Source organism: Pezoporus occidentalis, unplaced genomic scaffold, assembly GCF_034315485.1.
Source record: "Pezoporus occidentalis ecotype Australia unplaced genomic scaffold, CSIRO_AGI_Poc_V1 ctg59, whole genome shotgun sequence".
NCBI lineage: Eukaryota > Metazoa > Chordata > Aves > Psittaciformes > Psittacidae > Pezoporus > Pezoporus occidentalis.
In genome coordinates, this window is record NW_026915932.1 from 2430247 (window position 1) to 2458146 (window position 27900).

General features: G+C 41.8%; 2 protein-coding genes across 5 annotated transcripts in view; one reads left to right on the forward strand and one right to left on the reverse strand.

The window, feature by feature from the left end:
• The window catches only part of FARSB (phenylalanyl-tRNA synthetase subunit beta), a 41827-nt gene extending 38124 nt beyond the window's left edge, over nt 1-3703 (reverse strand). The window contains exons 1-5 of the mRNA XM_062638874.1: nt 3565-3703; nt 2417-2472; nt 1375-1529; nt 770-842; nt 187-302 (exon numbers count right to left, since the gene is read on the reverse strand). Of these exons, the coding sequence (XP_062494858.1) occupies nt 187-302; nt 770-842; nt 1375-1529; nt 2417-2472; nt 3565-3622 (458 nt within the window). The 5' untranslated portion in view covers nt 3623-3703. The remainder of the gene's footprint in view (nt 1-186; nt 303-769; nt 843-1374; nt 1530-2416; nt 2473-3564) is intronic.
• Nucleotides 3704-3913: 210 nt separating this feature from the next.
• Nucleotides 3914-27900, forward strand: MOGAT1 (monoacylglycerol O-acyltransferase 1). 4 transcript variants are annotated; one of them, XM_062638881.1, is made up of 7 exons: nt 3914-4032; nt 4761-4930; nt 14826-15004; nt 15413-15614; nt 18198-18372; nt 22522-22721; nt 25348-27900. In XM_062638881.1, the coding sequence occupies exons 1-7, from the start codon at nt 3995-3997 to the stop codon at nt 25500-25502; spliced, it is 1119 nt and encodes a 372-aa protein (XP_062494865.1). In that variant the 5' UTR covers nt 3914-3994; the 3' UTR covers nt 25503-27900. The 4 variants fall into 4 exon arrangements, with proteins under 4 accessions (XP_062494865.1, XP_062494867.1, XP_062494869.1 ...); XM_062638883.1 differs by having other exon boundaries at nt 14829-15004; XM_062638885.1 differs by lacking the exons at nt 3914-4032; nt 4761-4930 and adding an exon at nt 4263-4728 and having other exon boundaries at nt 14829-15004.

The window sequence follows — 27900 nt, forward strand, 5'->3', positions numbered from 1 at the left end:
TGACAAATATTGAGAGCAGGTGGAAATAGGCAGGGAAATTAGGAAGGATTAAGAGAGCTGTTATAAAATATTTTCCTTAGCACAAATAAAAACATAAACATAATCCTCTCTGCAATAGCCATGTGCAGTCTTAACATATGATAAAATCATACACATGGACACTATACACTAATTTTAAGCACTAACCTGCAAATATTTTGGTGTAGTTTTTCTTGGAGGTCAATGAAACTATCATAACGTTCCTTGGTAAAAGTTATGTCACGAAGGACTGCAGCTACAGCATGAGGACGGACTTGGCCAGTCTGCAGTTTACAACAGCAACACATTATAAAGTTCAAGCGCACAGAATATACAAAACTAGAACTGATTAAATGTGCACTTTTCATTTGAAATCTTCTTTTGTAAAGTAGTACTCAAAAAGAAAATTAATGGAAAGACATTAGAATCCCAAAGGGAAAAACAAACCAACCAACCCACTCCAGGTCTTGAGGGAAGCTTCCAGTATACTATGTAATGGTCCAGAAGGTCGATGCACTGTGAGCATATGAAACTTTGATTTGATCTGCTACTAGGTTCACTCAAAATAATTTGTCTATTGTTCCATCCCCTCAGCTTCCTGAAATATAAATCCAAATAAGTAGATACATTTCTTTAACTCTCTGCAAATACAATTTCCAGCCTCACTGCCCTCATTAAATTGGTACTAGTACCTATCTTGCTGGTTCAGAAACTCTCAATAAATTTACAAAGGTGCAGTAAACACTTTTACCTTTTCAGTGATAATCAGCTTCTGACCTTCACCTTCAGCTGGTATTATCTTTTCATATCTAGGGAGACTTATCCTAGAATAAAACCAGAAATAAGTCTGTAACTGAAAGAATGAATATTCCCCAAATGCAGGAAAATTCACAGTAATCTAGCAACAACTTTATGTTAAAACTTTCCTAGTAACATTTCTTAGTATGTGAATTAGCTAACTGTTTAAAACTTATTTTCTATGGGATGGTAAGCAGATTACTGAACTTGAGGGACTCAAGAAGATAAAGTCATAGCAGGAAAGTGAAATAAATGATTTGTTTTGGTATTTATTACAGAGGATCACAAGGAAGTTCCTTTGCAGCTCTTTACAGAGGGTGAGTCTCAAATGGAACAGCAGTAGAAAAATTTTTAGAACAGATCCAAACCTCAGTAACATTCTAGTCTACTTTTTCAAAAATATACAACAGAGTTTCTCCAAAGAAAAAACTGACAAATCTGATCTACATGAGATCGTACTCAAAATCCAACCAAGTGGCAAGTTTGCTTATTGACCAGAAATGGAATCATATTTAAACAAATACCAAAACACAGAAAAATCTCAGAACTCTGCATTACCTTTCTTTAAAGACCTGCAGTCCTCGGACCAATCCTTCGAGGCAAAGAAGATCATAACGGTTGGCAGGAACATCAATTTTATAGAGAACAGCATCAGATGCACCCTTTGCCCTGTCTTCACCTTTTTCTTTACTTATAATGTCTTTCTCAGATGTCTGAAATTAAGCAGAGATGTCTTTTTAACCTGAAATATCTTAACCTTGACAGGAGTGTTATAGTGAAATAATATAATAGGAAATTGTAGAAATTGAAAGTTTAACAGTGTCATTTGGATTTATAAAGCGAATGGACACACCGAATACCAGAAATGATGTAAAATCTAAAAATTTCTCAGATTCAGAGACTGTAATGCAGTACACTAAAAGACAAATTTACTATTAGAATTTGTATTTTAACAAAAGGGATTATAGAAGCACCTGTCTCCAGGCTAGCAGACCCCAGTAGAGAACTGAGACATTTTTAGCAACAGATCAGCAAATGACTTGTCATATCAAGTCTATTCTGAAATAAAGCATAACACATGATGTTCAGATGTCTTTTGATAAACATCATTAAGAGATCAATGAATTAAAATTAAAAAGAAAAATCAAAACAGGTTTACTTGAACAAGATTTACATGGACACAGTTCACAGGGCTAGCAAACTTTCACAAGTACAGAATCCAAATCAAAACTTTAAATATAATCTAGTTATAACTTAGGTAACAATGTCCAGGACAAATATGCTTTTGTGGATATTGTACAGAAGAGTGCATACAAAACAAAGCCTAACAGATCTTGTAAAATATGTTCAATACATTGTGGCCACAATTATGCTGCTAAATAAAATGGGGCCAGAGACTGAAGACCAAGAGGCACTGACTCCTGACCTCCATGAAGTACAGCAATATGCCTGCAATCTTTTTGTACATGCTAGAAGGCTTCAACCAACACTGTGCCAGGGAATATGTTGGAAATAATGCAGTAAAAACTCTTAGCAAATATACAAGCTGTCAGTACACTACATCTACTGAAAAAAAGTAATAAATAAAAATGTTACTCACAATTTCATCAAGCTCCAAACCAAACTCAAAGCAAAGCTCATTAAATTCTTCATCAGCTACAAAGAAGGTGAATTGGGGTTAATAAGCAGACTTCAGACATGTATTTTTTTCTTTGTTTTTAATGTTTTTAAACAATAGAAGCTATTTTGGAAGAAAAATAGTTGTTTTAATTTGAAGATTTTTGCTTACATTTGCATCTGAGTAGCAGCTTCTTTAGTACATACTGCATTTATTAACAAATTATTCTTATAGTCACAGCAAGGGCTTCTGAACCTCAGAGGCTAGCTTCACTACTAGCTCCACAGCCAAGTTTGTCAGAGCAACTCTGGCCTGCACAGATAATGAAAACAAGTGGGAGGAGCAGGCCAGCTTCTGCCAGCAACTACTTTTTTAATTGATCAGCTTGTCATACAGAGGTTGCATCAAATGCATCACAGCATGTAACATAACCCTAATCTGAAAGGGGAGGTTTGCACCTATATGTTTTAAGAGCCTACCAACTCCATAATGGGCCAGACAAACTGCTGCATGTCCCTAAACAGTCTTTCAGCCAAATAGTTAAGTCATGTTTCTAAAGAGCTAGGAAAGGACTGAATGAAAGCATGGTATTAACTGTTTGCTTTGCCTGCTCCCACCTCTTCCCTCTGCTTTTTTGGTTTAACTAGCTCCTAAAAGAGACGGTGAAACTTAAACCAGAAGCCGCGATTCGGAAACACGCATTTCTGATCTCCTAAGCGCTTTGGACTCATTCATGCGTCCAGACAGCGTTCATGTGGGAAAAAGACTGAAGGGCCCAGGGAGAACACGTGGCTCTGCCTGGCCGTGGCCTAGGGAACAGCAGACGGCTAAGGAGGACACCGGTACGGACCCCACCGTGTGTCTTAAGTCCAGGCTTCCGCTGGGGGTTAGTTCAGCCGCGTGGACACCGGGTAAGCACCGAACAAAGCGGTGCTGTCAGGGGGAGGCTGCAATGCCCCATCATCGCCGCCCGTCAAGGGAATGCCCGGCCCGGGCAGCCGGCGAAAGGCTGATCAGCGGACCGCAGCCTAGCGGCCGCGGTGACCGAAAATAACAGCCCGACAGGCCCATGGCCGCCTCCTAAAGCGCAAGTGGAGGATCCCCGGGGTGAGGCGGCCCGCACCACTCACTGTAAGTCCTGCCCAGCGCCTGAAACAGCAGGTCCCGCTTCACGCTGACAGTCGGCATGGTGGCACGCCGCTCGCCGGCACCGCGCCTGCGCCAAGGCACGCCAGGCCCCCGCCACACGGCGCCTCCGCCGCGCTGCCTGAAGGTCGCCCGCCGTTCCTCCAGCCAACGCCCGCCGGACCCATCGCTTCCTAGCTTGACGGTGCACAGGCAGCCTGGCCGGGCTCCCGTGGAACCGGTGCGCCCGTCTCCGTCAATTCAGGAGGAGGCGGACATCGCGCCGAGCACCGGCAGCATGGCGGGCAGCTACTGAGGTGACATTACAGCGTTGCTAGGGAACCTCCTCCCCCTGTTAGAGGCGTCCGCTGGCGTGGGTGTCCAGGGGCCAGCAGCGTGAGGGGCCGCCCGCGCTGGACGGGAGCCGACGGGGAGATGCACACAACCGGGACGGCGCCTTGGTGCGTTTTGGGGTGGGTTCTCATCATAGTGAAGCTTTTTGTCACCTCGGTTACAGGCCGGGAGGCGGCTGTGCGTGTGCAGGGTCAGTTAGAAGCCGCAGGGTTAATCCCCAGCGCCAAGAGAGGTAAACTCTTGGTCAGCCTCCGTAAGGTCTTTAATTTAAGAGCCTTAAGCGCGAACGTATGCTGCGGGGGGACGCAAGGCAGGAAGCGGCGCTGGCCGCCCTGAGAAGAGCAACTACCGCAGCTTGTCACCGGCGTCCGCACTAATAGAGCCGCGGAGCCTTCGCCCCTGTTGCCTGGTGCCGTGTATTTGAATCGGGGACAGGTGCCGCGGCTCGTTGCTCAGAGCTGCCGCTGTAGAAGCTGTGTCGGACGGCTTTGGGCGGGCTGCGCTGGGGCGGACGCCTTCTCGTCCCCGCCTGCTGGGGCCGGGCCCGGGCCCGGACCCGGACCCTGCTGCAGCGGCCGTGGGCAGCGCCGGCGGTAGGAGGGGGGGCGCGTTCTGCCCTACAAACAGAGGCCGCAGCTGCCGGTGGCGGAGCGGCGCGGCTGCGGGCTGGAGCCGGAGTCGGCAGTTCCCTGCTTCTCCGCGCTGCTCTCCCGCAGTCAGCATGAAGGTCGAGTTTGCCCCCATCAACGTCCCCCTAAAGAGGAGGATCCAGACAGTCGCCGTGCTGCAGTGGATCTTCTCCTTCCTTCTGCTGGGTAATAGTCTTCCTCCTTCTTGCCCTAGAGAGAAAAGGGAAAGAATCGCCTTTTTCCTTAACCAGCGTCACCTGTGGGCATCAGTTTGTGTCACCCTGTGGTCCTACGCGAGAGCCATCCCTGGGCAGGCAGGAGCATCACACTTCGGGACCTGGGTTTCCTCCCCTTGAAAGCTCTGGATGGCTTTTTCTCTCTTTTGGGGGTCTGTTTCTTTCTATGGGTTTTCTTTAAAATATGATCTTAAAAACCTATTGACCACGTCTTCTCAGTGCGATTCCCACTAAGGTTTTTGACAACTAATGACTTTTTATTGAATGTGAGCATAGAGGTTGGTACGTGACTAATGCTGTTTCCATTACTGATTTTGTAAAATAACTTTACATACTGTAGTTCAATAAAATTCTCATTTAACTAGGTGATGAAAACTCATAAGGATCAATAGTGAACTGGCTTAAATGCAGCCATTTCCCTAGATTTATGAAAAATATCCTTGCTTGCTTTAAGAAACTGTTCATTACAATTTTACTTGGTAGACTTTTTCCATGGATTATTTCTCTCTAGGGAATTTTCTGAATATCTTAATAGACTTATATCACTAAGCACCCATTCTCAGCAGCAAATCTTATTTGCATTGGTGGTTAGTTACATTTGACTTGATAAAATGAGTCGCATGATAAGGTAAACTAAGCCTTAACTCTCTGGGACCATATCCATGGACTGTGTTAATTGGCAAATAGTTATTGAACAGTCTCCGTGCACAAAACTGTTCTGAGGTATAGAGTAACTGGCTACCTGTGCATTACTGGAAATGCTGGAACACTTTACGATCATCTGTGCTTTAGGACTTAAAATTAATATCTTCCTTGTGTATCTTGAAAATAGAGTCTTGTTCACATAATGCTCTGATATCTTTCAGAATACTTTTTTTTTTTTTAGGTTGTTAGCACCACATAAAAGATTTGGGTACGTGGGGGAAGTATGGAGAGTACGAAGCACCTTCACAGATTTATCCTTAGCACTTAGCTGTTTTGTTACCTCTAAATTATATGTGCTTGGACTCTAAACAGTTTGTGGCAACACTGTAAATAGCTGGTGCATGTAATTTTCTGTTATTGAATTATATCCTGGCATATACCATTATTCCAGTCTAATGATAATGCAGTGGCAGTTCACTGGCAGTGGAAGGAAATAATTTTTTATCCTGGCCTGGTTGCTAACAACACTGCTGCAGAAAATCATGCCCTTCTGCTCTTGCTAGAAGGAATTGGGCTGCAGTAAGTCCACTCTTGCTGTGGTTAAGAGGAAGAAGGCAGCTGTCTTCTGCAGTTGGTGCTGCCTTGGTATAAATGTCAAGGAAAATCAATATGGAAGTGTCTTATGGCTGGTTACATTCACTATAGTTTAGTGCACATGATCATGAAAAAATCTTTTGCAAGAATGCTTGAACTTTGGTGGACAAGTTGATTCTAATCATAATCATCTGCTTGTGCTTTTATGGGGATGTTTATTTTCAGAGCTATCCAAGGTGACCTTGGTATTTTGTAGGTGTATCCTTTCAGTCATAGGACAGTCAGGGTGATCTGGCCAGAAAGTTTCACATAGCTCCAGGAAAATTCAGATGCTGAATCCTAAATGACTTGAAGTAGAAAATGGGTTGTTTTCTGATGTCTGGATTGCTAGCGAGTCTTTGTTTTTCAGCCTTTTTGTGCTCTGCTAATAGACAAAATACAGAAACATTGTTTATTTGTAAGCTCTTGAAGTCAAAAGCGACACTTTCAAATCATGCAGGGGAGTGCCTCAGTACAAGTGAAATACTGTGTGAATTCATCACAGGATAGGTTGGAGGGGTAGGTATTATTTGGGGGTTGATACATGGCTGAAACTCATTTATGCAAAGCAAGATCTTATGTAAATTCAGTCTTATGTAAAAATATCTGCATGTGAAAACATCCACAGATAACACCATATGATAAGTAATGATTCATATTACAGATGCAAGGATTCTGTTTAGAGCAGTGGAAAAAAATAGGGTACTGGCTTAGTTCTTAAAGTTTTACATCTAAGTATGTGATGAGGTACCATAACTTAATAAAATGGACAGATAGGACTAACAGATAAAATAAGATAACTCTAAAAATTTGTGCCCTGAAAGACAAGAGCTGGATTGGTTAACGATGCCCTTTAAGTCTGGGAAGTGACATGTGAAAACATGATTTGGCACATAAACTCAGCTGTAAGGGGAATGTGAGTCTGTTGGAGCTTAGAATTGATAATGTGACTTGAATAGACTGAAAATCAAGTGCTGATTTCATCTTCCTGGCTAAGACCTTGAAGAGTGGCTGAGTTTGATGTAAAAAGCACATTGTGTTGGTGTTTGTCCCTTGCTCTCAAGGCTTGTTTGTTGTAATGCTGCTTGGCTTTCTGAGATCACAGAATTGAAGACTGACAATGCCCTCTTGCTTTTTTGACTAAAGTCTACTCACAGGTTGGCCTGAAATGCATCTATGCAGTGGTTGTTGAAGGCTGTGAGTATCATCATCACTTGTAGAAAGAGCAAACTGGTCAAAAATACTGAAAAAATAGCTGCAGCAGCACAGCACAAGCAAGAAAGTTCTGCTTCTTCCTGCAGCATACTGTTGTAGGCTGGGTCTGCACCACAGATATATTGCTTCTGCTGTAGAGCACAAGCAGAAAAGACATGTCTCTGTCTCCAAAAAGATGTACAGATGTGCACAGAATTTCATTACATACAAAAGAACCTCTTTAAAATTCTGTGTGTAAGCTCCTGTGCTTCCCTGCTCTGTACTGCAAGCTGCCAAAATTTGCCCCCGAGCAGAAAAGACAAGTTTTCACTGTAGCAGTGTTATCCACTTCTATTATGTAGGGGCATGACACCAGAAGCACAAATAAGTTCTGAAATACTGTGATCTGTCTCCAAGAGCTTCTGGAGTAGATGAGGGAAAATTCCCACCCAGCAGTTTCCCACCGTGTGCCAGCTGAAACTGCCATCTGGTTTTCTATCTTATGTGCTCCAAGTGCAGCAGGCTGAAATAGTTCCATGAAAAAGAAGAGTGTTTTAAGTAGGGTACCTTCTTTTAAAAGATGACTGGTATCAGCTTGGAGTCTAGAAAATTAAAGCTATGAAAAATGGGAAATGCTAAAGTGATGCTGTTTCTTGCTATGTTAAGCAGAAATACAGAACATCTTCAGGCTGAAGCATAATTTCAAGTCATTAGTGTTTCACTGTTGAAATGGGAAATATATGAAGCTTTGCAGTTTCAGAGTATCTGCTTTAGAAAACAAGCTGAAACAGACAATTTTGATAGATGTAGTTTTATGCCTGTAATTGCTGCTGTTAGAGATTCCCCATCTTGGCCAGGGGCTGGCAGTCCTAGGGCAGGTTTGTCCCTGTTCCAAGCTGGTGCAACACTCATGTCATGTGTGCTTGTGAAGCTGTGTGCTAACACCTGCTTGTGATCAATCTGTGCTGTTTTACAGCCCAACCCCAGGCAGAAAGTAACCTGAAGAAATGAAATCTCCGAGTGCTTCTGAACCGACTAGGGGTGAGAGCACAGAGGTTGCATCACTCCCATGTTTTTACTGTAGGTTTCATGATACATATACATAAAATAAGTTGTCCACATCAGTGAATGAAGTGGATGTACCTGGTGTTTAGCATGAAATCTTTGCTTTTAAGCTTGGAAATATTTTCCTTAAGAACTTTGACTGAGTTAATTTTGCTGTAGTTAATAGTAGGTTTGATACCTTCCTGTTACAAACCAGCATAGGTTTTCTGTTTCTCTTGCAGTAACTGAGCAGCAATTTCCCCTTGGTGTATAGGTGTGCTGCAGGGGTGAGCTGTGCATCTCAGTACTACACATCTGTGAGCGAGGTTCATTTGTGTCAGTAGGTGACAGTACCTAGGCAGGAGGCATGAGATTTGGTTTAAGTGCGGCTTTGCAGGTGCTTTAGTCTTTTGTTTGTCTTCCTCTCTAATATATACAAATCAAGCCACAGCATTTTAGAGAAAACAAAGCTAGAAGGTGAATCTGTGAGCTTCTCACCTGCTAACTTCTGTGCATGTCATGTGAAAAGAGACAGTGGAATTTGAGTGTGTACAAAATTAAATCCGGGACTACGTTAACTTGGGTAGAATGGAAGTGTCTTGGTCCAGACAATGAGAGATGGAAATGAGAGTGAGTTTAACAATCTGAGAAGGACACCAGGATTTAGTTTTGGGACAAAGTGTTAAGGGAGAATGGTGCATCTTCCTGTGGCTTACTTTTTAGGTCCAGCAGTGACACGCTGGTCTTCTCCTTACTAGACACCTAGGAAGTGACTGTTGTGCATACACCTCTGTGTTTATTTGCAAAATACCTAATGAGACAAAAGCAGTACATAATAAAAGGTGTACTTGAATATGCATGAAGCCACAAAATAATATGCTAAAGACAGTGGTGTATATTAAAGTACATCCTGTTCTCTAGTGATTAAACTTATATGTATGTAGTGTGTAGGATGAAGCACTTTGTTAATTGATCTTGACTGCGGATGGGGACAGTTTTGAGTTGTGGATCTGGCTTCCCCAATAGAATAGAAATGATGAAACATTTGCCATAGAATGAGACATTGCTGCTGGAATAATAAATGACTTGTGTGTTGAGAAAGCAGTTGTCAGTGTAATGAGATAACAAAACATCATTGCATGTTTGGGGAAAGGGTTATCTTGTGCTGGTTTAGTTCATCAGCTGTGGCTGGCTAATTTAAATTGTCTCATTCCTCCTTTTTTTAAAAAAAACCCTTCTTGATACCCAAGGAAACTCAGTGAAGCTGTATAAGCCTTTCCTAGCAAGCTGGCTGGTATTGCTACTTGTTTTGCTAGTCTGTATTTGTCTATCCTTGAAGCTTCTTGCTGGCCTATGGGTACGGACTGATGTGTGATCACAGAGAATAATAGGGTACTTAGTGATGCTTGACTGACTAGTAACTCTAGGAATGCTACCTCTGTTGCCTGCATCTTATGGAGGGAATTTAACCATGTCTCTATATTTATTTTTTGTATCTCTTGAGAATAAGAGAAAAATAGCTGTGCTGTATCAGGACAGAGGCCCTGGCTTGTCAACCTGTATGTGAACATAACTGATAGTGAATGCCTAAGGAGAAATAAACAGGAAGTGCATAGACTAAATTTGACATGCTGTCCTGGGATTTGGTAATCACTAACTTGGGGATTTACTCTTCCCAGACCACACTATCTACAAGTCAATAGTGCCTAATGCTCTTGCCAATGGAAGGTCTTGCTTGGGAATTGGAACCAAATTCCAGAATAAACAAGCCTCCAAACCAAGGGTTTGTATTTGTTATCACAGTAATGTTGAAATGCATCTTCCTTGGTAGAAATGTTCAAATATCCTTGTTCAAATATCACTTTTGACCAATAAATTGACAAAGGCCTTTTGCTACAGGAGACTGATACTTGTTCAGCAGATGCTGACCTCCTTACGACCCTGATCAGTCCTGGAGATAGCTACCAAATTCCTGTGGACTTTAACAATTTTCCAGTTAGTTTAAGTAAATTCTCAGCTTGCTTTTTGTGGAGAGTGCATATCTGCCATGGGTAAAATGTGATAGCAAGTTCCAGTGGTCCTGGTGGAAATCTGTATATTGACAGAATTGCATAGACTAGTTGGCTCTAAACAGGATAGTGCTAACATTGACTCTTTTCTTTTTAAAGAGGCTTTGTGTGTAAAAGCTGGAGAGCACTACTCTGCAGAGGCATGAACTTGCTTACTGTTGTTTTGGCAGGTTGCCTCCTCTCAGGTGTTGCCTGTTGCCTCAGGTCTTCCTTTGGTGGGACTGTTAGAGTCCATTTGCCATATGTGTTATTTCATTAATATTTCTATCCCTTTCTTTACTATTTACAAATATTTCCAAAAATTAAGGCTGATTTTTTTTTTTTTTCTTTCTTTCTTTCCATGATTAAAGACTCCACTGAGCAGGGAAAATATTTTAATAGCAAAATCAACTTATCAGTGGTACCTTAATGGATAATAGAGAGGAGCAGATGTTCAGTTGGGATGAAAACATCACTGTGTTCTCCTAGTGTGTTCCCTCCAATGTTCTCTTCCTCAGGCACCCAGCTCAGAGGCATTGCTCTGAAGACTAATGGCAATGAAAGGGCAGTTCTGTTGTAGATACATCAGTGTGGTTGTTGCAGAATATGTCAGGTTTCATTCCTGTCCCTACCCCCATGGCTGTGGGTGTAAGAAATCAGCTTTTCACCTTGCTTTGTGTATTGGTATGGGTATGTTCTCATGAAGCCCAGAGAAGTACAGCATTAAAAATCACATCTCCACCTGTGTATTTCCTATAATGCCAGTGGGATAAGGATGTCCTGTTTATCATGTCCTCTATGGCATGAGGTTCACATTGCAGAACTTTGAAATTCTCTAGCTCATTTGAGACATAGAGCACAGTGTGTTTAGAGAAAGCATTGTGGAGGGCATGTAGTAAACAGCAGGAGCTGGCTTGTTCAGACCTGTCATGAGCTGTTGAGCAGTCCAGAGGCTTTGGTGTGAGGTGCTTTGCATGGCTTTATGGGGTACTATGGCCTGTAGTGCTGGTTGGATTGAGACAAGCACCCTGCCCACTTGGATACACCTGCACTGACTGGACATGGTTTGCGACTGCCCTGAGAGTAATGGGAGGCTTTTCTTCCAGTGAACAGTCTTAGCTTTGGTGAGCTTTACAATAAATATTATCAAACATTTATGACTCCTTACTAATTGCAGATACATTTGCTAGGATTGCCTGTATTTCCTCACTCAGTGTGGTGGTTTTCTGTTTCCTGTCTCTGTGGTATTTAACTATTTTGTGAATTTGGTGCCCACAGCTGTGAACTCGGGGCCTATTTAATGAGTGAAACATCAGATGTTCAAACATCATTGGGCAGGATGGCTGCCAGTGCTTCTAGCTAACACTGTATATAATATTTTTCATTGACTTCTTGCAACAGATGAGTATCTGCATATTGTAGATGGGAAAATGGAGGAAAAGGGACTTGCCAATGTTGGCTGGCAAACTGGATGTTCAGAGTCCCATGGCAGTGATTTGTCTTTTAATTGTCATTTCCTTCCTCCCTCACCCCCATCCCCTTCCAATACACCATAGAAATATTTTCAGAGCTCAAGAAAACTCAAGTTCAAGCAAAGAAGTTATGCTTACAGTGTACACTACATCCAAGGAGGCAATGATGAAATGATGAATTCCAAGTTGGTTGCCTTTTGCCTGGAATTTGCTTATGAATTTAGGAAAAGTAGCTGCCATTTATTTATTCACTGTGTTCTTTGAAGGAGAAAACACTGGTTTTGTGTTTAATAGGCTCATTGGTTTTGAGTCACCAGTGTTGAACTCACCTTTCAGGCTCTTAATGCATTGAAATAATGAGGTATGGTGAAAGGAATTTGCTTTGCATGTCTCATTGCGAATGCAGTAATAAATCAGCTTTGTCCTACAAGATGCTGAACTCCCCTTAGGAAGTGCTGACAGCACACTTATTTCCCCATACCTTACATGCATGCAGGAACGTGTTCTAGCTAAAGCAAAGCAGCGAACTTGTTGATCTTGTGTATGTTTGTCTGCATAGTATTAAGTACTGCTATCTGGCATTTCTCACTGGTTTAATTAGCTCTCACAGCAAGGATGCTTTGATCCAAACCATTTTTCAGCTATTTGGCTAGGAAGCAGATAGTAAAAAGCCATTTGATTCTGAGCACACCCCCCCCCCCCAAAAAAAAAAAAAAAAGGAAGGGTAGGGAATATAAGTGTTTACCTTTTTTTTTTTTTTTTTTTTGCATAACAACTTGAAATTAATTTATGGCAATTAAAAAAAATTCTCATACTTATTCAAACTTGGACCATGAACCTTGATAGCCTGTCCAGATCAGCAGTTCCTAGAAATTGCTGTAGTTTCAGCATCTCTTCTTCAAAGAACAGGTAACGACTTTCCCTCAAAATATTTGTGCCCTGCTTTGAAGTGTTGCTGGTATGGAATTCCCAGTGGCTTTTCCCTCTGGAGCAATGAAATTGAGTGTCGTCTTTCACCTATGCAACTTGTCTTCATTAACAATGTTCCCTAGAACTTATTGCAGCTTTGGGAGATTTCCACATTGCCTTTGGAGGTCTGTGAGCCTCAGCTGTGGTGCTCTTACTGATGTGCTTCTCTGGAAGACCAGGTTGCCTATTTAAGCAGGAAGCAATGAGATTCTGTACTGATGGTACTGAAGAATGGAGTATCCCTCAGAACAGTAGATTTTATTTCCATTCTGGTTTTGATTATGGCTGTTGCATTCTCCTTCCTTGGAGCAAATGCAATTCCTGATTTTTTCCTGCTCATTTCAAGCTGGAAATAGGAATGTTTACTCCTTTGTTTCCTGCTCACTCTAACCAGAAGCTTTGCTTGCTCTGTCTACTCCTGGTTTCTGCAGTAGTTCTCACTTCACCCTATGACAATATATCCGTCTCTGCTCTGAAGGCACAGTCAAACTAGGCACAAGAGCAAGTTGGCTGGAGTTCAGAAAAAGTTAAGCATTCAGGGTGGAGGAAACAAGAGTGCCTACAGGCCAAGTTAAGCTCTGAATTTTAGCAGCTTGACACCTGCTTGGTACAGGAAATCTGTGAGTTTTCCCCAAGTAATCTCTGTTGAATGAAGCTGATCTTCATGAGGATGAGTGGGTTTTACTGTTTGTTTGTCTGCTTATTTTAAAGTTTTCAGTTTGGGTAATATTTACAGTGTGTTAACCAAATTATTGCCTGAAGTACTGCTGTTGATTTTCTACTGTACTCTTTACTTATGTATTTAGCTCAGTATGTTTCACTGGTGCAACTCTTTTTAGGACATAACAGGATATTGCCCTCAAGAAAGAAGCGAGTCAGTTGTGGGACACACAAAGTGCTATTTCTGCTTTGTAAAATACCACAGAAAAATGCCTGTTTCTGAAAACTCTGCCCATTGAGACTTCCAGTCAGGACTGGGTCCTGTTTTGCTTGCCATTGTATAAATACATGGTGCTAAAGCCATGGCTCCCTTGCAGAACTGGAATTTGGCATCTGCTGAATTACTCTGGTCTGTGAGCCTGATGTGTTTTGTTCACAAGACAAGAGCAGGCTGCTGCAGGGTGTACTGCAGAGTGGAGAACAGCAGGTACTGCTTTATTGTGCTTCAGCCAACTCCATTCATAGCTGCATGAGTTGCTGCAAAAGCGCAGAATTCTGCAAGTCCTACAAAGATAAAGTTTCCATAGGGAGTTTCCATGAGTTTTGGGTTTGAGCTCCAGCTTCTTCTGGCTCTTTGAATTGTACGTTTCCTATGTATTGTTTTTGTAGTAGGATGTTACAGTTAACCTGAGTCTGAAAGTATCAGGACTTATAAAACTGCCGGTGTGTTCCACAGCAGTGGTGAGCTTCCACTTACATGGTGTGTTTAGAGGCTGAAGTGGAATCTCCAATGTTTCTGTCTTGTCTAGTGCATTTCCTTGGCCAGTCACAGCACAATTTTCACAGGGAGTAGAACTGTCATCCCTATTTTACAGATGGAGAAGTTAAGAAACACAAAAGGAAAATGATTGCACAACACCACTCTTTAGAAAAGAGAGCTTGCTGTGGCCCCCTTTCTCCTCTTTCCTTCCCCAGCTCTCCTCCTTTCTCCTTCCCTCCTTGCTGGCTGGAGCATTGCATCTTTGCTGGCTTTCTACTTTTATTCTGCCTTAGTTAAAACAGATGCTCTCTACCAAACATTAGTGTTCACTCTTACCATGGGGAGAAGATAAGCATTGGCCTTCAGCTCATGCTATTGTTAAAGTAAGCCATCATCTTGGGCTTATATGTCCAGTTGTGCAGTAGAGTAAGCAATACACACTTGTAAGTGTTTCACCCTCAGTGCAACAAGATTCACACAGTGTGGAATAAGCTAACTTAAATTTGTATGCATCTCGAGTAGCATTCATAATAAAAATATCAGGGCTGGGAATTCAAGGGCTTAAAAGGAGACAGGTATGATTAATGCTTGTTGTGGTTTCCTTTTATTTTTGTCTCTTTAGCAGAGTTTTGCTGTGGATTCTTTGTGATCCTGATCCTGGGCAACTTCTGGTTCCTTGCTGTTCTGTACCTGCTGTGGCTGTACCTTGACTGGGAAACGCCATGCACAGGGGGCCGACGGTCACAGTGGGTGAGAAGTTGGACTGTTTGGAAGTACTTTAGGGAATACTTTCCCATTCAAGTGAGTAAAAGGTTCCTCACAGAACTGTATGCATTGTAACAGAAACAGCTTGAACAGCTGTGAGTGTGGGTAAACATTTAAGACTCATCTTTGGTAATATTCTAATACTTATGCCAGGGTGAACTTAACTTGTGTTTAAAACATGGGAAGTCTGAGATTTGGTGACAAGAAGAGGCAAGGGCTGATTTTCTACTTTGCGATAGTAGTACCTCAGCACAGTAAATGCTAAACATGATATCTTGAGACACATCTATTTAAACTTATATCCCCCTGTAATACAGGACAGTGCTCAGAGGGAAATGAATTGTCATCGGTTCTGTGTCCTGTCAATGTACAATCTCTATATTTGTTGTTTTTGAGAATCCTTCTGAGGTAAGTATTATGTCCTCCACTGTCTCTGTTTTGCAGCTTATAAAAACTTCAGATCTGAATCCAAATCACAACTACTTATTTGGCTTTCACCCTCATGGAGTCCTGGTAGCTGGAGCATTTGGTAATTTTTGCACCAGTTCAAGTTTCAGCAGTTTATTTCCTGGCATTACTCCATATCTTCATATCATGCCCATCTGGTTTGGCTGTCCCTTCTTCAGAGAATACATAATGAGTGCTGGTAGGTAATAGCAGAATGTTTCGGTTGTTGTTCTGTATTATAGCTTCTGCTTCAAAGGTAGGGTCTATGACTGTACCTATAAATGGTAAGTAATTTAACTTCAGAAGGATCAGCACTGGTGCTAAATTAAGTATCTGCATTATGATAAACTTGCTGCAAAACAATTAAAGGCTTTATGAATAGTTTAACAAAATTATATCACTGAGCTTTTTTTTTTCTTTTTTCTGAAAAAAACCCAAACCCAACCCCTGCTGTTTTTTCCTTCAATAGCAGTACTACATACTAGGAGAAAACGTCATATTGATTTACAACATTACTTAATCATTGCACTGACACTTGTAAAACAAATTGAGAAGTCTCTTACCTGGAGGGAGGTCTTAAATCCTACTCATTACAAGTATTAATTACCTACTTCTGACTGAGATCCCATATTGCATGTTTGTATAATTTTAATGGAGATGTAAACTCTAAAGACAGGAACCTTATGTCTTCTCTGTTTTGAGTAGTATTTGTCATAAACCGGTGATATTCATGACTGGTACTGCAGTAATGAAAGATAAAAATAACAATAACATTTGGGGAACAGAAGAATGTATAATGAAATTAAGACTAGTGTTACCCCCTAGTGACCTTTAACCCAGGTGTTATTTTACTTAAGTTCATTAAACTAGAGCATTTTAGTAAATATGGTCTAGTGCACAAGACTAGGTCTGGGAAACAGAGATCTAGCTCTTATTCCTGACTGCAACACAGATAAGCTATTCAGTGATTTAATTTGTAGAAACGTGCCTAGGATGATGTTCAGAGTAATACCAGAACTGCATATCTATGTATACTTCAAAATACCAGAGAATGCCATTCCATGCAAATGTGTTTCTGAGGGGATTCTTTCAGGCTTGCAAAATTAAGGGATTGCCTGACCTGGAAGTCTGCTTTACACTTTGGCATCCTACCCATAGGAACACATATTTATCTGCTAGATGAGAAATAACATGAGTAAGAAGCATGCTAAAAAGTAGTCAGTATTGTAGCTTGTTTTTCACAGGTATGTAGCTGATAAACCAGAGGGGACCTTTGGTATAGCACAGGTTATCTGTCAAAACATAAAACACTTGCAAAATCTTCTGTGTAGTAAAAGCCATGCTCCTAGCACGTTGGTTTTTTTTTCTCCCAGTTCTTTGCTCCCTGTCTCCAAAGGCTGACAGGCTGCAGTTGTTCTCATCAGGAAAGCCTGTTGCAGCACTACTGAACTCCAGTGGGGTGGGGGAATAGTGCCCAGCATGTGGGCTGACATCTCTGCTTCAGCAAGGGAGGTAAATTTGTCCTGGGGAAGGACAGTGGCTCTTTCTTTCTCTTCCAGAGAAAATGCATGCCGATGGATGAATGAGTACGACTCTCATTATTTGTGACTGTCAGGTCAACTGCATGTTTCAGTCACAGTGGTGACTGAAGACATATATGGCAAGTGGAAGTAGCTTTTTACTGAGGTCTGAACTTGCTCCAGTAGCAAGCTATTCCTCTTGATGGCCAGCTGTCAAAACTAAATCACAGTCAGCTTCCCTTTCTTGTGAGATTTTCATAATACACACTACTGTCCTTCACAGGAGAAAAAGCAAGCATGTAACAGGATATGAAGTCTTTGCTTAACATCCAGAAGAACATGCTTTGATACTAGCACTAAAAACCAGCAACAATGCAAACTAGACTTGATCTCTGAATTGTCATTTCAAGTATAGTAATTCAACACAATGTAATTAAACATGGCTTCTGGGTAAATGGTGCTACTCTGAATATTTGAAGTAAAACTTAGGGCACAGAGGAACTCTGGAGGGTTTAAACACATTTCTGTTAGAAGGAGGATCTTTCAAAACACTAAGTTCAGAGCAAGGTCTAAGTCAACAGGTCTGTACAGAAATGTGCCTCTGATTAGAAAAGTGCCAGGATCAGCAGGAGTACCAGGAAAGCTTCATTTATTCTGCTGTTTTAGCCTAAATAGATTAATGAGTGCAGGTACTGGTTGCTAGAGAGTGGTACAGTCAGTGGGAATAGTATAAGTGAACATTTTCTGCTGCTTCTGATACTATTGTGCCATTGCCTTAGATGGAGCTGCTGCTTTATTGCTTTGGAAAGAAAGAAGGGGATCAGCCTGGCACTGTAGAGCCATGTTTGAGTCAACAAGTCCTCTATTAATTCTGTTAAACCCTCCGTGCTTGTGTTTATATGCACCTGCTGTATGGCTTTAGCTGCTGCCTCTTGATAGTATCTGCTGCCATTCAACTCTTCTGTTCTTGGGACAGAACCTCTCTGAGGGGCAGCTAAGCTGGTAGAAGAGCACACATTTCCCTGAAGATCTTAAAACTCCTGTGATAGGCAAACAACATTTAGCTCATCAGTGTGAAATCAAAGGACTTGGGTAAGACCAAATATGTTGCAGATTAAGGGGGTTGAACGCAAATCTTTGAAACCTGTCCTGTGTTGTAATAATTTTGAAATATCATTTAGATAGTTAAAAATATTTCTTAAATTCCACTGTACTTGTACATGAAGATCCAGTGGTCACTCTTATAATGTTTGCTCCTGAAGGCATGGTTTCTGCATCCAAGGAGAGTGTCTCATATGTGCTCAGTAACAAAGAAGGCGGACATGCATCCATCATTGTGATTGGAGGAGCAGAGGAATCTCTGAATGCACATCCTGGAAGTTTAACATTGAGCATCCTCAAGAGGAAGGGCTTTATTAAAATGGCCTTGAAACATGGGTAAGTTTCCCATCTGGGCTGGTATAGCAAGCATGCTTTGAATAAAGATTGATTCTTAAATATACTTCATAGAACAGAACAGAATCATAGAATAACTTAGGCTGGAAAAGACCTTTAAGATCATCAAGTCCAACCCTCAACCCAGCACTGCCAAGTCGGCCACTAAACCACATCTCTTAAGTGCCACATCTAAATATCTCCAGGGATGGCAACACAACCACATTCCTGAGCAGCCTGTTCCAATGCTTGACAACCCTTTCAGTGAAGAAATTTTTCTTGGTATCCAATCTAAACCTCCTCTGGAGCTACTTGAGGCCATTTCTTCTTGTCCTATTGCTTGTTACTTGGGATAAGAGCCTGACCCCCACCTCACTACAACCTCCTTTCAAGTGGTTGTAGAGTGATAAGGTCTCCACTCAGCCTCCTTTTTCCAGGCTAAACAACTTTCACCAGCTTCATTGCCCTTCTCTGCACCCGCTCCAGCACCTCAATGTCTCTCTTGCAGTGAGGGGCCCAGAACTGAACACAGGATTAGAGGTGCAACCTCACCAGTGCCAAGTACAAGGGGATGATTACTGCCCTAGTCCTGATGCCCACACTGTTACTGATACAGGCCAAGATGCTCATGGCCTTCTTGGCTGCCTGTGCACAGCCTGGCTCATGTTCAGCCAGCATCTCATTTACTGTGAAAGAAAAAACATGGTTGACTCTATAAATAGAGATGCAAGGAAAATGAATGCTCAGTTTAAAATGACTTACTTATGTACATTCTCAAACTCATATAATTAGATTTTTAAAAAGATACTTGTCTAAGAACTTGCAGATGTCTGACATAGGAGCCAGTCTGTCCACCTAGATCCAGGCTGGGAGTGTTGCAAACTCCCTTTGACTTACCATAATTTGTAAGCAGTAGGTGTTACTAGCATATCTTGTTTTGTTTCAGCATATCTTGTTTTGTTTCAGTTGCTTTTTGCACTAGCAAAGAGTAAGAATTATGAAACTGTATTAGTAAACCTTGGCTGTTACTGCTGAGTGGAGCAGTCAGTCTGTTATCTGTTTTGTAAATTAAGAATTTATTATATTAAAATTGTTATATTAACATAGAATTTTATTATAATTTTGAGCAAATAAAAATATAGAAAGTTAAGTCCTCTTTTATTAAATCACTGAAAACTGTAATCTAGGAAGATTTGTTTTCACCTTTAGTTTAAAGATTTCTTTTGAAGGTAGTTATTTGCAGAAGTAAGTTTCTGTGAATTTTTGGTGAAAATCTCAATTTACACTTTACACAGTATAAGCTATTGTGTTTGTTCTGGACTGGTCTAGATGTCTTGTATACTAGAAACATTGGAACCAATGGCTTGTTCTTGCTAAGATCTCTGAACAGCTCCCAGGATTGTATATTGGCATGTGAAGCAATGAGGGGAAAAAAATAGTTTTGAGAAATATGTAACAGATTTTTTTAGGCTATTAACTAGAAAAAAGATGGGCGCTGTGAAGAGGAGCACTCTGTCCTCACACAGAATGCTAAGGTCTGTTTTTTCCTAGAAACTGCTCTGTCCAAGATTCCAAGCAGGTTTCTTACACATATCACTAGAAGTCTCATAAAGGATCTGTTCTCTGATAGAAAGTAACATTTTAGTCCAATTTGTAGCCAGAAACAACACTTGTGTCTTTAAATTAGGGCTTCAGTGCCTGAGTCTTTCCTCGATTTCTGCTCAACTGTTCATTAATCTAGTGGGATCCTAAAAACTACCAGTAGCTTTCATTTTTTAACCTTAAAGTTTAGAAGAATATTTAGGTGCCTTTTTCTATATAGTGTGCCCATAAGTATCTGATCTGTCAGATTACAAAGGTTGGTGTTTATCTCTCATCTAAACTGATTGGAATTGAGAAACTAGATACACCTGTACCTGTCATGGCCTTGATTTCAAAAGCATCCCCTACACACAAGAAGATCAGGAGACCTATAAAACACAGGAATGGCCCACTTTTTTTCTGTATGAATTCTTTTTGTTTCGAATAATTGTTCTCTTCTTTCTTAAAGAGGCTTAGTTGTGTAGAGCCTTCCACCAGGGTGATAATGCCTGTCTCTGCCTGACTTCAAACATACACCTCACACATGGTCACCTTAACCACCAGGCTACAAGTCGTTCTGGATCTGAACACTGGCAAGAAAAACTGCTCCTACATGAAGTGTAGAAATCCTAACTTTGTTTCTATACAGTGGGGCTAAGGGACAGTATGACTAACAGATTTGCAGCATTGTTGGCAGTCCTGAGCTCTTGCCAAAGACTCTGCATCCAGTAATTGCTTCTGACTTTAACATTTTGTTTCTAACAATTAAGAAAATGTGAAAAAACCTTCCAACTCACACAGAAATGGAAGGGTAAGGGAGGTTTTCAGGATACAGATGAGAAGAACCACCTGCCATCAGTGCCTGCATGTTTCTGGTGCTTGTGATCTGCAGCATCAAATACCAAGATAGGAAGGGGCAGTGGAGAGACCTGTGCTCTGGCTCCTGTGCTGCCAGTACAGAGAAGCTGTGGTTCCTCAGCTAGGAACTCATCAAGTGTGGTCTGAATATGTTAGCAGAAGTCCTCTGCACTTGTTGAAAAGACACTTTGATCCGAGGTAATATAGGTATCTGATATGTAGAAATCCTAAAGACATGAAGCAAATGATGAATCAGCTAACTTGCTTTTAGTTTCACAATCGTAAGTTACTTATTTCTCCGTCTCAACCTCCTACATAGCATCTTGCAAAAGCCTTCACCAGATTAAAACAAATCCCACAGTCTCAGGGTGCTATTGCACCACAAGATATTCCTGTTTGTCTTTAGTGTTGTAGTAAAAAGTGGAGTATTTACACAGCCATAGTAGGTACCAGGCTTTCCGATATTTCCTTCATAGGTGGCTGGGTGGTATGTGCCCTATTTGAGAAAGAACCTTTGAGCAGACACTAGTCAGAATAGTGAGTGGAAATGATAGTCTTTGGGAGTCCTCAGGCTTGAGAAGCTGTAGAAGTGGTGGGTTTTTTTTTCCTGTTACAGGTGAGGTTTGATTGTCTACAGTACTTTCCAGCCAGCTCTGACCTCAGTGCATCCTCCTCAGGTGTTCAGAGTGCTGCAGTAATTCATCCTGACAGTATTATAGCAATGCTGATAGTTTACAGTAAGGTTTTCTCAAAGCTAGTGTGGGCTGAATGGAGCTCAGATACAGAAGCTAAGACTTAATTAAAGCAAATAAACAACCTCTGTATATTTCAGAGATTGCTTAGGAATACCCTGCTCTATTTTCTTTAAACTCTGTAGAATAATATTTGATGAAACTAAGCATTAATCAAAAAGCCTACTGCTGTCATGTTTTTAAATGTAGCAGTAGTTTTTCCTAATGGAGAAAACTGCACTGATTCCATCGGCCTAAGTAATTTTTTCCAGGAGCTAGTCGGTGCCTTTCCTCCCAAGCCAGTTCATGAGCTGAATGAGAATTCATTAGGCTATGCAGGAGCTAAAGTGAGTTATAATTTCTGTGGGCAGGATCTGACCTCTGTTAATAATGGATTAAGGCTGGTGTTTTCGAAGAAGCCTGGCGGAAGCAGGATTTCACTAGGAATTGGACAGCACAGGAATTTGGCATTGCACCCGTGCCTGTGAGGATGTCTGGGTTTTATCATGGTTTTTGTGCTGAAATCAAGTGCATTCATTGCTCCAGTCAAAAGGCAGAGGAAAGCCAAGATCTGGTTTTGATGCCACCCAGCTGGGAGCATTATAAGGTTAGCAGTGAGGCTAAGTGGAACAAGGGTGGACTTGCTGAAATAGTGGTGGATAAGATCATACTTATGATATATACAATTATTAATTTTCATGATTATGAGCAGTCATAACAAGTTGTGATGGGTACCAACCAGATAAATACTGCCCACAAGCTAGTTGTATGCCAATCACTTCTTATTTCTTTAAACCCCAAAACAGCCAAGGCAGCCAAAAAGCAAGTGCATATCGGAGTCCTGAGTTGAATGCTTGATGAAGTCTGGAGCTGCCAAAGCTTTCTGTGCTGGTTATTGTGAAACCATTTCCATGCTGCTGATGTGAAGCATAGTGCAAGTGCAGGCTGAAGTTGGGTTCTCAGTGTGTTCTTTGTCTTATAGGGCTCATCTGGTCCCGGTATTTTCCTTTGGTGAAAATGAACTATTCAAGCAAGTTGCAAACCCCAAAGGGTCATGGCTGAGAAATGTACAGGAGAAGTTGCAAAAGATAATGGGCTTTGCTTTACCCCTATTTCATGCTAGGGGAATATTTCAGTACAGTTTTGGCTTAATACCTTACAGACAACCTATTAATACTGTTGGTAAGTTTCCTGTGCCTTTTCTAATGCTTCTCCAAATGTTTAGAAATGCATAAGTGTGCTACTAATATCTGTGTAAACTTATAAATCTAAGGGAATCAACTGGTTGTTGTGCATCTTAAGTATGTGAGTTTTAAAATATTTTTTTCTTTTTAATTCCTATTCTTCACCAATTAAAAGGGGGATTTTTTTCTCCCTTTCCCCTTTAAGTCCCAGGCTAAATCTTATTAATCATTCAGTTATTCACAGGCTTGTACCCTCAGCAGTCCTCAGAGAAACCCAAGGGTTGTCCAGTCTGTACCAGAGGGCTGCCACAGCTCTGAAGAATCTGTCACTGCAGATTCTAGATGTTGCAGTTGTTTTCATAAGATGCCCAGCACCTTCATTTCTTAGCCCTGCAGAGAAGCAGCAGTTGGGTATCTCAGCTGATGCAAGGCTACTGGAAGGAGCTGGTACAACCCTGACCTGCTGCTCACTGGGACAAGGGAACAGAAAGAGGAGGGAAGGGAGAGGGCACCTTGCGGCAGCTCTGTCACAGCCCTTCAGCAGGCTGCTGCTTACTTGGCATTGCAGCTCCCTAGGGTGTTTCCTTCCCTTTTGGTTTATCCTAGTGGAAGGATCCATTCCTATTTAATTGAGAGCATGCATGCCATGTCAACACACAGTTCGGAAGAGGTTTGTATGTTCTACAACATTTCCTTGAGCTGATGGCATCAAGGCTGTTCTGTAGCTTAAAATGTCTCTTGAGGCCAATCTTCATCATTGTAATATTTATGCCAAGGGCTCCACCTCCAGTGAGGAGGTAGCCTGTGGCTAGAGCACTGGAGTGCTACAAATCGGCAAGACCACAGTCTTGCAGCAGAACTTGTTGTATGATCTCATGAAATGTTTTACATTTGGTGTTTCTGTTCCCTCATGTTTGAAAGCTATCACTGTGTCCCTGCATTCCTTGAGGTGGGGTGGAGGGTCTTGATGTGGATCAACATGGCTTTGAAAGTGTTAACTCAGCTCCTGAAAGCTGCAGGGTCACGTTGAGCTCTACTCAAGCCAGTTAGCCATGCTGATCACATGGCCAGGTATTAGTGAGCTTCCTCCTGGTTCAGAAGCCCTGAATTGCATCTCCTAAAGCAAGGAAATGCAATTCAGCAAAAGCAAGGTTTGTGAAGTCTGAATGTTTTGGGCTTGATGAGTGAAGTATTCTTGTTTTTCCAGAAATTATTACTGCTTTTCAGAAACAGAATCAACTCTAAAATAGCAAATTAAGGAGGTTGCTTAAAGCTGCACAGAAAATTTGAGATGAGTGTTGTTTTCAATTCCACAAGAAATCTCCACTCTCAGGAAAAGAGACTTGCAGAAGGGCTTTGGGGGGGTTTGGTGTTTCCAGTCATCCTTCTGTATTGAATGCCTCATTGTATTGAACGCACATTGATATCACACCCCCTAAGGTATTGCTCAATCCAGGGCTGGGTTCCCACCCCTCGCCACGTAAAGTCTGAATCTCAGCACCGTGTAGGGCCCGAGAACTGTTGGCAGCGGAAGCTGCAGCAGGAAAGTGCAGAATCAGCCCTTTGTGGTTCTGGCTAGACTTCCCTTTAGTCAACACCATCCAGTCTGAAATGGCAACATCTGTTGAAAGGGATTTTCAGATGCCTTTGTAAAAGCTCCTGCAGGGAGGGTGCTTTTGACTCTCTGCTTTTCTACAGACTTCCTCTGTAATCTCAGTTGGGTCTGTTAAACTCTCTGTGTCTCCAGTGCAAGAACAGCTGTCAAAATCTGTAGTGACTGAACAACATAAGGAAGACTGAGATCATGGGAAGCTTCTCTCAGGATATCACAGGCTTTTTAGCTAGAACTTTTTCTGAAGGAGGAGGCTGCCCTTTGGACTTCTATGGCATTACCTCGTATGCTGCCTCTTGCTCTCACACCAACAGAGGAAGTAGCAGGCTTTGTGCAGTGCCTGGAGAATGTTTTGGTTGGAATTGTATTTGTGGGCAATGGATGGTTCAGAGGCATCTTACAGGGTCTGGGGATTTTCACGTGCTCCTGCTCCCAAGGCTGAGGTAACCAACAACACTTCTGGCACTGGTGCAGCAATACCCATTTTGAATAAATTGGAAGATAATCTGTATTTCCTTCAGTCCTGTTGATGTGGCTGTGTGGTTGAGGGTACCACTGTCCTCTTGGGTATGTCCTTCACATTGGATACCTTTCTGTTCTGATCTGAACAGTAAGATGGTGACAAGGTACATTTTTTAAGTACTATTCTAAACTTGTGGAGTACTACCCTGATTGAAAGACAGCAAGCAAATAGCTCATGGGATTGCATGTTGAAGTGTAAACTGCTCCTTCAAGTTAGCTATTAACCCTCTTCTTGTTTATTTTTCTGCTGCCAACCTGAAATGATGGGGTTTTAAAATGAATTTTATCTGAACTTGAACAAAAGGAAGTGGAGAACCAGACCCAGGACTCAGGTTTGTGAAAGGCAGGATCAGGCCCTGGGGTAAGAGAATTGTGCTGTGATTCTGCCACCTCACTGGGAGCTGTGGTGGAGCTTTTATAGGAGGAAAAGCAGTTCTGCTTGAAAAGAGACGTCACTGGAGCTAATGCTGCTGTTGTGTTTGATTTACAGTGGGAAGTCCCATCCCTGTAAAACAGAACTTGAACCCTACCACTGAAGAGATTGAACAGCTACATGCATTGTATCTACAGAAACTAAGAAAGTTGTTTGAAGAACACAAAGGAACCTATGGGATCCCTGAGCATAAATCTCTCATCTTCGAGTAGTTCGTTACAATTTGTGATTCCAAATCCCATGGAAAAAACAGTGTATGCTGAAAGATGTCTTTCTTGCAATCTGTATTTTGCAATCTGTAATTATTCTTGTGTAAGGAATAATTTTAAGAAGGGATTATTAGATGATTTATTGATTTTTATCTTAATCTTTGGGGGGGGGGGAGGAAAAATCCTTAGGGTGTGAGCCTTGAATCCAGTACTGTTTTGAGTTGTCCTTTTAGGCTCATCTGTACCAGAAATGCTAGCGAGAGTCTCAACACAGATGTTCTTGCCACCATGGTACCTAACCATTGCTTGAGCAGAGGAAATTGCCCCAGTGTGGCAGAAGTATAAACCCGACAGGTCTTTGATTAGACATTGAGAGACTTTACCAGCATGTATCAAACATAACATCAGGTTGTTCTCGGAACATCAGAAAATGCTGCTGCTCTTCCATAGAAATGAAGATGTATGTTTTCAGCAGATGGCTATTACAAGCCATTTACATGTGAATTCAATAATAAATAGGAGCTTTTGGCCCTAAGTGGGGTATAGACAAAAGTGGTTTGTCCAGGTTATGGAGCAGAGCAAACCTATTTGGAGAACAGTGTGTTGAGTTTTCTGTATGCATGTATATGCTGGGTGGTGGGAAGCCCTGAATGATGTGACTTTTTTGGACAAGCTGTGCTTTTGATTGTCAGTTTGGAAGATGAAGCAGCATTGTTTGGTAGTTCCAGCCTCAGAGGAGATGACAGGCACAGGACAGAAGTGTACCAAGGAGCCTAGTGGGGGAATCATATAAACTTCAGATCTTGTGCACATTAGAAAGGATCATATCCCAAGCCCTGCCACAGAAGGAAGTGGAGCCCAGCTTGTTCAGTCTAGTTCTGCAGCTTCACCACGGAAGGGGTGTACTTGATATATGCCTCTTTCTTCCCCACTGATAGATGTAGAAAGCTGTGCTGCACCGTGACCGTGCATGTCTAACCTGACCTAAAGATAAGGATTGTTTCAGCTCTTGGAAGGGCATGTGTCTAGGGCGGTCAAATACAGTAGGTTTGTTACCTGGGAAGAGGTGTCTAGGGTCCTGAGGACTGTAGTACGTGATGAGCCCTCAGCCAGCTGTGTGAAATGTTCTTTGGATTTGTTTTTGTGCTGCCTGCCCCAGGAGTAGTAGTGCTGATTATTTATGAAAGAAGAATTTGGAGTCTGTGTCACTGTTCTAGATCATCTGCTCTAATGAGATATTTCCTCTCATTCTCAGTCTGCTCTTTTCCCACTACCTTGATGATACAGAGGCTCAGGATGTAAATTTTAATGCATTAGTGGAGGGTTCAGTATGGGAAGTAACAATGGATTGTTGTTGATCAGATTAGCCAAAACTTCTAGGGAACTATGTGAATTCTGATTTTGGGGCAGTATCTGGTCCAGAGGTTATCCTACAAACAGGCTTACCTCTGAATTCAGTGAGCAAATTATCTTTGGGTTCTGAGTACCTTCTGTAACTGGCATAGGTGGAACAAGTAGGGATTGTGTTACTGTGACTACTGATACTTTCATTCCTTTGTAACATAGGAAGATGGAGAGAAAAAAAGAAACCAAAATCTTTAAGCTACTTAAATGCATCTTGTTGCTTGGTAGCTGCTTCATATTGCTTATGGTGGCCCTTCCAAACTATGTTTTATTAACAAATTTTCTAGTGTACCTAGGACTGTTGTAGCATAGAGTATCAGTCTCTTAACCTGATGGGCAAGGTGTCATCAAAAATACTTGGCTCTGTGTTAGCATGTGGATTTGTGAAACAGCCCTGCAATACTGAGCCTAAAGGCCAGACCCCTGGAAGCCATAGACCCATTGTGGCTAGTGCAGGCGTCAGTCCTGCCACTGCTGCAGCCATGAGGAGGCTTCCCGTGTTTGTTAGAGTAAGCATCAGCACAGTCTTCAGCAGCAGCTCATGCTTGAGAAAGCATGCTTGACCAAGCAGCTAGTAGGAATGGTGATACCCTCTCCCCCACTGTGATGAAAAGAATCAGGTAGTGCTCAGATTTCTGGGGGTATGTCCACACTCACTGGGGCCCACTTTGTCCTGTGTTTCTCTTTGTGCCTTCTGGTGACACAGACAATCCCAGGGAAGCCAGTCATCTACAAGCAAGCTAGGTGCTCTGTCTCTGTACCATGCACACACTGCCTCCCCAATGTGCTCAAGGTGACACTGCCTGTTCCCTTGAGGGTGAACATTTCTCTGCCAAATTTTGTTTACAGAGTCAATTCTCAGTAATTTTACTTTTGAACTACAAAGCATATTTTCCACTTTGTAACTTTTTATGGTACCTGTAAAATATGAATGTCTGTTGTTTCAGTGATGGCTGTGGCAAGGAGGTGTGAGATAATAAAAGTTTGTATCGAAATG